Consider the following 12,214-nt stretch of genomic DNA (forward strand, 5'->3'; position numbering starts at 1 on the left):
ATGTAATCAGGTTGCCCCATGCACACATATTGTAACTAGTACCACAAAGTGGTGCATAATATCATAAAACATGTTGTTGATGTGGTTCAACTCAGTTTTTATCCCCTCCTGTTTCTTAAATGTAAGCTCTCGGGGAGTTTACTCAATCCACTAAGCTCCGTAACTATTATTATAAGCTTCTGCCTGAGGACTCCTTGACTCACTTGAGAGAGTACTGTTCTATTTGTGTAGAAGGGATTGCGCTAGTAATATAGCATGCATTCTCAATGGCACCCTATTCCCCATGTAGTGCACCACTTTTGACTAGAACCCTACGTGCCCTGGTCAAAAGTAGTATAGTACTAAGGTAATAGGGTGCCATTAGTGATCCATCATAGTCTCCCATTAGGAAAGAGTTTAGGACTGACTCTAATGTACTGTCTGTGTTACTTCACTTATGGTTGCAGTGTCAGAACTCATGTACTGTCATTTTTATAGCACCTTTCAGGCTTTTCTCGACTTGTCACTTCAATTCATGTTCTTGCGGGGGGGGTCTCTTGTACATTTTAGGCTGTGTTAGTTTCTATAACCTCTGTCTTGTCTCTCTCTATTTCAGATATTCCGTAGAGGGCTTTTTGGACAAGAACAAGGACCCACTCTTCCAAGATTTCAAGCGGCTCATGTATAACAGGTGTCTCCTCTGCACACACACGTTTTGCAGAATGATAAAGTTCTTGAAAAATGTGTTCCTGTTATCCTGCTTCTCTTGCTCCTCTTCTCTCCTAGACTACTTAATCCTATCCTTACAGTACCCTCTGCTCTCCTCTTCTCAATTCAATTCAATTCAATTCAAGGGCTTTATTGGCATGGGAAACATGAGTTAACATTGCCAAAGCAAGTGAGGTAGATAATATATAAAGTGAAATAAACAATAAAAATGAACAGTAGACATCACACATACAGAAGTTTCAAAACAATAAAGACATTACAAATGTCATATTATATATATATATATACAGTGTTTTAACAATGTACAAATGGTAAAGGACACAAGATAAAATAAATAAGCATAGATATGGGTTGTATTTACAATGGTGCGTGTTCTTCACTGGTTGCCCTTTTCTCGTGGCAACAGGTCACAAATCTTGCTGCTGTGATGGCACACTGTAGAATTTCACCCAGTAGATATGGGAGTTTTTCAAAATTGGATTTGTTTTCGAATTCTTTGTGGATCTGTGTAATCTGAGGGAAATATGTCTCTCTAATATGGTCATACATTGGGCAGGAGGTTAGGAAGTGCAGCTCAGTTTCCACCTCATTTTGTGGGCAGTGAGCACATAGCCTGTCTTCTCTTGAGAGCCATGTCTGCCTACGGCGGCCTTTCTCAATAGCAAGGCTATGCTCGCTGAGTCTGTACATAGTCTTCTCTCCTAGACTACTTAATCCTATCCTTACAGTACCCTCTGCTCTCCTCTTCTCTCCTAGACTACTTAATCCTATCCTTACAGTACCCTCTGCTCTCCTCTTCTCTCCTAGACTACTTAATCCTGTCCTTACAGTACCCTCTGCTCTCCTCTTCTCTCCTAGACTACTTAATCCTATCCTTACAGTACCCTCTGCTCTCCTCTTCTCTCCTAGACTACTTAATTCTATCCTTACAGTACCCTCTGCTCTCCTCTTCTCTCCTAGACTACTTAATCCTGTCCTTACAGTACCCTCTGCTCTCCTCTTCTCTCCTAGACTACTTAATCCTGTCCTTACAATACCCTCTGCTCTCCTCTTCTCTCCTAGACTACTTAATCCTATCCTTACAGTACTCTCTGCTCTCCTCTTCTCTCCTAGACTACTTAATCCTATCCTTACAGTACCCTCTGCTCTCCTCTTCTCTCCTAGACTACTTAATCCTGTCCTTACAGTACCCTCTGCTCTCCTCTTCTCTCCTAGACTACTTAATCCTATCCTTACAGTACCCTCTGCTCTCCTCTTCTCTCCTAGACTACTTAATCCTGTCTTTACAGTACCCTCTGCTCTCCTCTTCTCTCCTAGACTACTTAATCCTGTCCTTACAGTACCCTCTGCTCTCCTCTTCTCTCCTAGACTACTTAATCCTATCCTTACAGTACTCTCTGCTCTCCTCTTCTCTCCTAGACTACTTAATCCTATCCTTACAGTACCCTCTGCTCTCCTCTTCTCTCCTAGACTACTTCAACCTATCCTTACAGTACCCTCTGCTCTCCTATTCTCTCCTAGACTACTTCATCCTGTCCTTACAGTACTCTCTGCTCTCCTCTTCTCTCCTAGACTACTTAATCCTACTTCATATCTCCTTCAGCTGTTCAAACTCTCTTTAAACTCTTACATTTGAGCCTGTGTTCACTTTTATAACCTCCTTCCATCTCTCTCTCCATCTCTCTCTCGCTTCTCTCTCTCGTTCTGTAGTTCCAACCCTGTGCTGAAGGAGATGTGGCCAGATGGTCAGCTGAGCATCACAGAGGTCACTAAACGACCCCTGACTGCAGCCACCCTCTTCAAGAACTCCATTGTGGCCCTTGTGGATAAACTGGGCTGCAAGGTCAGTGGTGGTTGATTGCAGACTGGTTGTATTGTATACTGGTTGCTTATGTGACCAAAACAGACACATGGGCAACTTCTCATAGCGATAAAAGTTCACACCTTCATTCTGTTCATGGTGACTCTGGTGTGCTTGGTAGGTTTGATGTTAGTCCCACTCCTACTTCTCTCCCAACTTTTTGGCAAAATAATATGCATCCGTGTTGCTTGGCAACGGCTGTCAAATCAAGGCCACTCGTCCGTCACTCTCTATGCTTTTAATCTAACATGAGCTTAACCTCTCTGTCATCATCATCCTCTGGACATTGTGCACTAGCCACACCTGTGTTTCTAACAGCTGGACGAATCAACCAGCTCCTAGAAATATGGATAACGTTGTCAGAGAGATAACAATGTCTGTTTTTGAAAGGTCAGTCAGATACTGACAAACTGCAGGGATTATTACTGAGACACACACACACACACACACAAAAATACCCCAAAACACAGCCTGGTGCGGTTGCCACCCGGCTGCCTGTGGTCCTATAAGCCTCTCCCTAGGGGGTCTAGTCTAGCTATCTGTCCTTTGAGAAAATGCCTGGACACAAGACATACCACCACTACATTAATAAGATGGCAGTCTGCTGCACAGACAAGACTGGTCCTGTATTCCACACAGACCTGTGCCACATCTAGAGTATATATGATGTAATATCCTCTATCCCGCACAGACCTGTGCCACATCTAGAGTATATATGATGTAATATCCTCTATCCCGCACAGACCTGTGCCACATCTAGAGTATATATGATGTAATATCCTCTATCCCGCACAGACCTGTGCCACATCTACACTATATGTGATGTAATATCCTGTATCCCACACAGACCTGTGCCATATCTACAGTATATGTGATGTAATATCCTGTATCTCACACAGACCTGTGCCATATCTACAGTATATGTGATGTAATATCCTGTATCCCACACAGACCTGTGCCATATCTACAGTATATGTGATGTAATATCCTGTATCTCACACAGACCTGTGCCATATCTACAGTATATGTGATGTAATATCCTGTATCTCACACAAACCTGTGCCATATCTACAGTATATGTGATGTAATATCCTGTATCTCACACAGACCTGTGCCATATCTACAGTATATGCAACGTTTTAGACATATGAGTGATAAAGCATGTCTTACAGCACATGAGGAATCTGTTTCTACATGAGGTGATATGTCTCCCTGTAACCCTGACTGAGATGTGACGTTTCCTGCTGTTATTTTGAGATGACCGACTTGTGCTTCAGTGCTTCTCTGTGAGGATGGGCTAGGCCAGTGTGTATGGTGGGGGATGGGGACGAGGGGGGGATGGGACGGACACATTGGGGACAGTTTTTAGGTCATGTTGAAGGACTGGATGCCCTGATTGTTAGTCCCAGGGGGACACCTGTACCCAATCTGACCTACTGCCTCTCCTCTCCTCGTTGTACCCCTCCCAGTCTAACTGCCTCCTTTCTCAAGTCTGAGCTAAAATGTTTGTGCTGGTGTGTGTGTGTGTGTGTGTGTGTGTGTGTGTGTGTGCGCTCTGTTCAACTGTATTCATCCTGCAGGGGGCAGTGAATGAGAGACAGACCACAGAACACTAAGAACAGAGAGAACAAAGCATGTCTGCATCCCAAATGGCACCCTATTCCCTATATAGCGAACTATGAGCCCTGGTCAAAAGTTGTGTTCTTCAATGAAAATAGAGTGCCATTTGGAACACAAAACATGCCCATTCCCTTGACAAGAAGATGTGTCCCTTAATGTGTCCCAGCAAGCTCCTGTCTGGCACACAGAGGTAGCACAAGGACACACGCTGTGTCCCAAATGGCACCCTATTCCCTACATAGTGCACTACTTTGACCAGAGCCTCACATGGCTCTGGTCAAAAGTAGTGCACTTTATAGGGAATAGGTTACTAATTGGCATGCTGCCACTATCTGTGCACTTTAAAAACTTTAGTATTATGCCGTTTTAGGAGTTTAATAGCATCTTTCTGTAGGACAGACACTGTGAGTTTGGCCGAGCTAGACTTTAACAATGCATTGATATTCTAATAGGCTTGGATGTATTTCTGCATGATTGCACAAGGCAGATTCAGTCCTCTTTGGGATGGCTATGTTCCCCTGAGTTCTGTACAGTCTGGTCCATGCCAAGTTGTCTACAGAACCAACTTGGGCAAAATAAGTATTTCTAATGTTTGTCACTATATTGCTTTTGGACTCTTACCACTATTATGACCAGTATAGGTTATTCTGTCTATTACAGGAGCTGTACTATGTGATACTATAGTAATACACAGTATTTGACTGTTCCACTACTCTCTGTATTGTGAGAGCGGTACTATGTGGTTACAGTATCTCCTATACAATACATAGATGCGGTAAAGAGGTCAATGGAACTCAACCAAAACAATGCAAATGCGTAGGGGATAGGGCCTTGAAGATCCGGAATCTCCTCGTTGCCCTCAAGCAAAATTTGCCTACTGAATATTTAAGCTATTGTTTATATGTGTATTTCACACTATGTTGAGGTAAGAATCTGAGTATACTGATTGTATGGATGTCAACCACAATACATGTTCATGTCATCGTCACCAAGCAACTGCGTTACAGTTTAAAACATCTTTGACTACCACCACTGATTTCTGTATGCTAGCTATTTTATCAGCTTATACAAAGGGGAGTTATCATTTAGCAGTCACTTCTTCATAACATGAAAAGGGACAACTTCTAAATGTTATGCAGCGAAAACAGCCCAAAATATCAAAATCGGACTTCAGTAACCACATTGTGGGTCTGTTACAGTATATCAATCATGATGGATTCGACCAATATCCACTTTGTTAGATCAGATTTGTTGAATGTGCGCCAATCCGGCGTCCTTCGTCTATCCCCTGCGGTCTGCGTTCCACTGACCTCTTTACTGTATCTATGACAGTGTATTGTATCCTGTTGGACTGTGACTGTGTTCGCTGTATTGTAAGAGCTGTACTATGTGTTACTGCACAGTATACGACTGTGTTGTGTATTGTAGTATTACAGTATTATATTAGAGGATTCTGTGTGTTGTATTCTAGGAGGCATACTTATTGACTGTGTATTATTCTGTGTATTTACAGGAGAGGTACTATTTGAGACTGTACTACACAGTATATAACTATGCTGTTAATGAGTTTGTGTATTGTATTGTAGGAGCCATACTATGTGCGCTGCATCAAGCCCAATGAGATGAAGTCTCCCGTGCTGTTTGACGACGCCCGATGCCAACACCAGGTGGCGTACCTGGGCCTGCTGGAGAACGTCAGGGTGCGGAGGGCAGGGTTCGCCTACCGCCAGCCCTACGCACGCTTCCTACAGAGGTCAGAGGTCATGCACACCCTGAGGTCTAACGTCATTGGGGTGAAAGCTTTACATTAAGAATGAGTCATTTCTCAGCAATTAGAGTCAGTTCATGATTTTAATAACATTCTGCCACAGTATTCATGTGAATAACAAGCTTTATATGACTGTGTTCAACCATGTGTATAACAGAGGAATTTAAATCTGTCCAATGTCCAATCCTAGCCTCAGTGCCACTCTGTTTGTTCTATCATACCAACTCCTTGTCACTCATTGTCATGTTTAGCACAACTGCCTGTATCTTGAACTCTTCGTCTTCCCTCCTGTGTGTACTCTAGGTATAAGATGACGTGTGAGTACACCTGGCCCAATCACCTGATGGAGACAGACAGAGAGGCAGTAGAGGCAATCGTTACGCAGCACGGTTTCCAGGACGACGTGGCGTATGGACACACCAAGCTGTTTGTGCGAACACCTCGGTCCCTTTTCACGCTGGAGCAGGAGAGAGCTGCGCTAATCCCCATCCTGGTGCTGTTCCTACAGAAGGTAGGGACCCCTAGTGGCCGGAGGCTGTACTGACAGTAAAATTTCACAAACTGGGTTGTGTTCAATCAATGGGGAGAAAATGGTATATATCTTCTTGCCAAATGTAAATTTTCTCCTGTTTGGTTTTAATGAACAAACCCCTGCGTTCAGATACTCCACACATAATTCTATGGCATTTATCCTGAATGTATATTTCCTGTTACTTTCATAGACCAAATTATTCATGTATGTATGAAAACAGACAGAGATGCATTTAATTGTCTAAGGACCCATGGCATTGGCAGCTAGTCCTAATTAAAACCCCATCGACAGCTTGCGTGTCAGAATGTGAATCACACAGCAGCATCCACATCTTATTAAGACCTATGCATTTAAAGGGGCAATCCGCAGTTGAAACAATAATAAAGCCTCTGCTTCAGTAAAAAGCTGAGGGATAAGGCTGAAGAAATGTAACCACTCTCAAATTCATAGAAAGACCTATGGATGCAAGGACTGACCATCAACGATATTTTTACTTACATGTAAAACAAACTTATATTTTAAGTTCTGATGGGGTATGGCAGTTGAACTAAGCTAATTCGGTATTTATAAGTTATATTCTTAAAGAATCAATGGGTACAATATTATTAATTTACAAGTCCAAAAATGGATGATGCAACTGCAGATTGCCCCTTTAAAAGAAAAGCTTTTAATTTGTCTCCAGCTTGATGATGATCTGGCTCCCAGTCACAGCTTGAGTCCCAAATGGCATCCTCTACCTTTGTAGTGCACTACTTTTTTTAACCAGCGCCCCACAAAATAGGGAATTGGGTGCCATTTGGGATGTGTTATATTCAACTCAGTGTGATTCATCTGCTCAGTCAAATGGAGATCACTCTGATACAATAATTGGGATAATGAATGCGATCAGAGCCATCGTTACATTACATTTCATTAATTATTCTCCTCTTCTTGCTCTGTGATTGTGAATTAAATGCCCTGCTTTTCTCTCTGACCCAATTCAGGGATTGCGTCCCAAATAATAACCTATTGCTATATAGTGTACTACACCGTATAGGCTCTGGTCAAAAGTAATGCACTATATAGGGAATATGTTGCAATTTGGGACATAACCCGGATGAATCTATCTGCAGCTAAGCCTCTCTAACTGGAGCAGAACTTTGTCTGGAACTCAGCAGGAGTCTAACCCAGACAGTCTCTGGACAGACATTGATTTGTCCCACACAGAAAAATTAATGGTATACATTTAACTCAGAAAGAGTTAAATGTACACTATTTTCAGTGAACATGTGAGCCCTGCTGAACTGGTGTTAAAATAACACCTTTGAAAGAGTTAAAGATTTAACTCTGTTGCAGTGTTCCCCATTTAACTTTTAAAGTGTTCAAATGAACTTGATTGTGATGTTTGTATAGCTCTACTGAAGAGTGATACGCAACACTTACAGTGTAAAACATAACACGTGATTTAGAGTAAACTGGACTCACTAACTGCTAACGCTGTTACACTTTCTCAGTGTAAGAAATTAACACCTGTCGTGTTACAGTAAATACTTTGGGGGTGTTGTTTTAACGCTGTATGGTCTAAAGCCTGATTTGCACATTTCCCAGGGTGCCATTTCTTTTCGAGTGAGTAGAGTTACCACCCATGACTGTATTTGTTATTGACAGAGATATGGTTATTGAATTCTTTCATTTTAAAGACCTGTTGTCACGGTCATCCTCCTCTTCATCTGAAGAGGCGAGATGGATCGGAGGACCAAAATGCGGCGTGATATGTGTTCATCATGAATTTTAATAAAGAAAACACTGAACACTGAAACACTATACAAAAACAGTAAACAAAATAACAACCGTGAAGCTAATGCGAGCTGCGCTGAAACAAGCCATCAACATAGACAATCACCCACAAACAAACAGTGCAACCCAGGCTACCTAAGTATGATTCTCAATCAGAGACAACTAATGACATCTGCCTCTGATTGAGAACCATACTAGGCCGAAACATAGAAATAACCAGATCATAGAAAAACAAACATAGACTGCCCACCCCAACTCACGCCCTGACCATACTAAATAAATACAAAACAAAGGAAATAAAGGTCAGAACGTGACACCTATGGCTTTCATTAAGTGAGTACCTAGGCAAATGTTACCATTAAAATAGAACTCTATGACAATACAATACTTATATCATTAGGCTTTCCTTTGATGGCCAAGTTTAATCCCCACACAGTGCTGTTAGGAAACTCCTTGTCACATTATGCTGGCTTGTAAAGTGATGTGTAATTCATATTGGATTTCAGACAGAGTTATGATATCCAACAGTTGGGATTTTGATTCACCTGCAACCTGCATTTAGAATGAATGCCAAGGTTAGGAAAGTTGATAAGAAGACTCCATAAACCAATTAAACAGGAACAACCATTTCAGTAATGGGTGCAATAAATCTAACCAAGTGATTGGATTAGTTTAGAAAAAATGTATGTTATTTATCCTTGTGTAGCATAAGATTAATCAATCAATGTACATGCAAAAACAAGAGATATTAAAAACAATCCTAAAGAATATATTTTACAATTTTATGGGACTGTTTTACTCTCCAAAGTGTAAAACAATAACTCTGGTTATTTACACCACTGGGTGTCAATTTCACTCTTACAGAGTGCATTTAACAACTAAATCAACACTAGAAATGTTACACATCACATCTTACATCTCTCTCCCACTCTCACTCTCTCACTTTCTCTCCATCCCTCACTCTCTCTTTCGCTCTCTCTCTCCCTCCCACAGGTATGGCGCGGGGCACTGGCGAGGATGAGGTGCCAGCGTATGCGTGCCATCTATGCCATCATGGGTTGCTACAAGCGCTACAAGGTCAAGGCCCACTTCTGGGAGGTAGAACGACGTTTCACCAACGTACGCAACATGGCTGACTATGGGAAGAGTGTGGAGTGGCCCACGCCGCCGGCAGCCCTCGCACAGTTCGACAGCATCACTCAACAGCTACATCGCAGGTCAGTCAGCCCCCATAGTTACCACAACGAGAAATATAATGTGCATGCATTTATATCAGGGGAAAACGACTGCCCCCTCTCATTGAAGCCACTAAGTTCAAGGCCGACCGCCGTACTGCAGGCATTGTTAGTAGAAAACATCATCCTCCATTATAGTGAATGGAAAACTGGCAATCTTCGTGTAAATAAAAATATGTTTAGAAGACAATCATGGTACCAATAATTGCTTCTAATACACCAGATGTATGTCCTTGAACCGATTATTTTTCAATCATACACAGAAGATATTTTAAGGATCTTTTAGTTGCTAATGGCAGGCTGCAGGCTGGGAGGGGGCAGCATAGAGCTAGCCTGCAACGTCACTTCCTGGATGTCTCCATGAGCCTCCATCTTAACCGACTTCATTTGGCTTAAATGCGCTATTGAGTCTTAAAATAAGAATGAATGGTGTCACGTGATCAATGGCTTTGTTCGTTTATATATAGTCATTGGTTTATATATGTTTGGGGTCACTTAGAAATGTCCTTGTTTTTGAAAGAAAAGCAATATTTTGTCCATTAAAATAACATAAAATTGATCAGAAATACAGTGCAGACATTGTTAATGTTATAAATGACTATTGTAGCTGGAAAAGTCAGATTGTTATGGAATATCTACATAGGCGTACAGAGGCCGATTATCAGCAACCATCACTCCTGTGTTCCAATGGCACATAGGGTTAGCTAATCCAAGTTTATCATTTTAAAAGGCTAATTGATCATTAGAAAACCCTTTTGCAAGTATGTTAGCACAGCTGAAAACTGTTGTTCTGATTAAAGAAGCAATAAAACTGTCCTTCTTTAGACTAGTTGAGTATCTGGAGCATCAGCATTTGTAGGTTCGATAACAGGCTCAAAATGGCCAGAAACAAAGAACTTTCTTCTGAAACTCGTCAGTCTATTCTTGTTCTGAGAAATGAAGGATATTCCATGCGAGAAATTGCCAAGAAACTGAAGATCTCGTGCAACGCTGTGTACTACTCCCTTCACAGAACAGCGCAAACTGGCCCTAACCTGAATAGAAAGAGGAGTGGGAGGCCCCGGTGCACAACTGAGCAAGAGGAAAAGTACATTAGAGTATCTAGTTTGAGAAACAGATGCCTCACAAGTCCTCAACTGACAGCTTCATTAAATAGTACCCGCAAAACACCAGTCTCAATGTCAACAGTGAAGAGGCAACTCCGGGATGCCTCTGTCCAGTGTCTGTGTTCTTTTGCCCATCTTAATATTTTATTTTTGCCAACTCTGCCTAGAAGGCCAGCATCCCGGAGTTACCTCTAGCTAACACACTGTGCCATTGGATCACAGGAGTGATGGTTGCTGATAATGGGCCTCTGTATGCCTATGTAGATATTCCATAGAAAATCTGCTGTTTCCAGCTACAATAGTCATTTACAAAATGAACACTGTATTTCTGATCAATTTGATGTAATTTTAATATACTTTTTTTTGTTGCTTTTCTTTCAAAAACAAGGACATTTCTAAGTGATCCCAAACTTTTGAACAGTCGTGTATATTTTGGTAACTACAGTAAGGAAGTCTGTAATTATCTTAGTGGGCCGAAGGGCACGGCACATGCTCTTTCTTCACTATAACATGTAGTTACTGTTCATTTCAGGCCTATACACGGGTTATTTTTTATCTTATCTGACAGTGTGGCTAAGAATGAATGACAGCACTTTTTTCTGCAGCGTCTTTGATGTATTCTCTGTTATACATGTTTGTTCCCAGGTGGCGTGCCAGGCAGATAGTGAAGAACATCCCTCCGTCTGACATGGGGGAGGTGAGGGCCAAGGTGGCTGCTCTGGGGGCTCTGAGTGGGGAGAGGAAGGACTGGGGCTGTGGCCGACCTTGGGAGAGGGACTACCTGTCTAACGTGAGTCACAACACGTTAGCTGTATGTCAAATGACCTCCTAGCTCCTCCTTCCAGCATATTGCTTCCATCTATCCAATCCTCTCATATCTACAGGAGTGGCCAGAGAATAGGGGCAAGGGTTTGAATTGTAATTGAACAGTTGGCTAACATCCTCACGTCTTCCTATCATCATACCTTGTTTATAGTATTTCAACAAACAGTAAAATGTGTCACGGAAGATGGAGAAGGCAACTTTCACAACAACTTTTGGCAACGTTCATATTCTGACCCCATAGGTTGGCCCCATAGGTTGGCCCCATAGGTTGGCCCCATAGGTTGGCCCCAAGTACAGCTCTGTAAAAGAAATCTAGATGGCCCTGTACATTGAAACACCAATACAACATCATACACACACTCACCCGGGAGAGGATATATGGATGCCTGGTGCCCAAAATGTATGACAAATGTCTCGCAACGAGAGTTGAGTGAGTACAAATGGAGCTACTTCGCTACTTCCCTCTCCTTATTGCAGGACAGCGGTGGTCGGCAGTCCGCCAGTGAGAGCGAAGGACACACTGTGCCCCGTGTTGTTGTGTTGCCGGCTTGCAGTGCAAACTCTCCCTATTGAGCAGTAGACTGTATCACGGTGACATCCAGATGGTTACTATACTACCAAATAACAATATTACAAGTTATTTCTCTTGTGGTCTGCTATCCTACTCGAAATATAATTATGTGGGATGGAACAAATTGGCCACGTAGCTACCACCAGCAACATGTGATACAGCTGCCCAGTGGGAAGCAACAGTGGGAATTAGGAAGCACCTCGATACAACAC

General features: G+C 42.2%; 1 protein-coding gene across 2 annotated transcripts in view; it reads left to right on the forward strand.

The window, feature by feature from the left end:
- The window catches only part of LOC112229572 (unconventional myosin-Ig-like), a 65,351-nt gene that overhangs the window by 20,772 nt on the left and 32,365 nt on the right, over positions 1-12,214 (forward strand). For both annotated transcript variants that reach the window (XM_042309986.1, XM_024395493.2), the window contains exons 13-18: positions 596-670; positions 2,419-2,551; positions 5,776-5,942; positions 6,261-6,468; positions 9,259-9,482; positions 11,252-11,396. In XM_042309986.1, the coding sequence (XP_042165920.1) occupies positions 596-670; positions 2,419-2,551; positions 5,776-5,942; positions 6,261-6,468; positions 9,259-9,482; positions 11,252-11,396 (952 nt within the window). The remainder of the gene's footprint in view (positions 1-595; positions 671-2,418; positions 2,552-5,775; positions 5,943-6,260; positions 6,469-9,258; positions 9,483-11,251; positions 11,397-12,214) is intronic.

The sequence above is a fragment of the Oncorhynchus tshawytscha genome, linkage group LG31, assembly GCF_018296145.1.
Source record: "Oncorhynchus tshawytscha isolate Ot180627B linkage group LG31, Otsh_v2.0, whole genome shotgun sequence".
In the NCBI taxonomy this organism is placed as follows: Eukaryota; Metazoa; Chordata; class Actinopteri; order Salmoniformes; family Salmonidae; genus Oncorhynchus; species Oncorhynchus tshawytscha.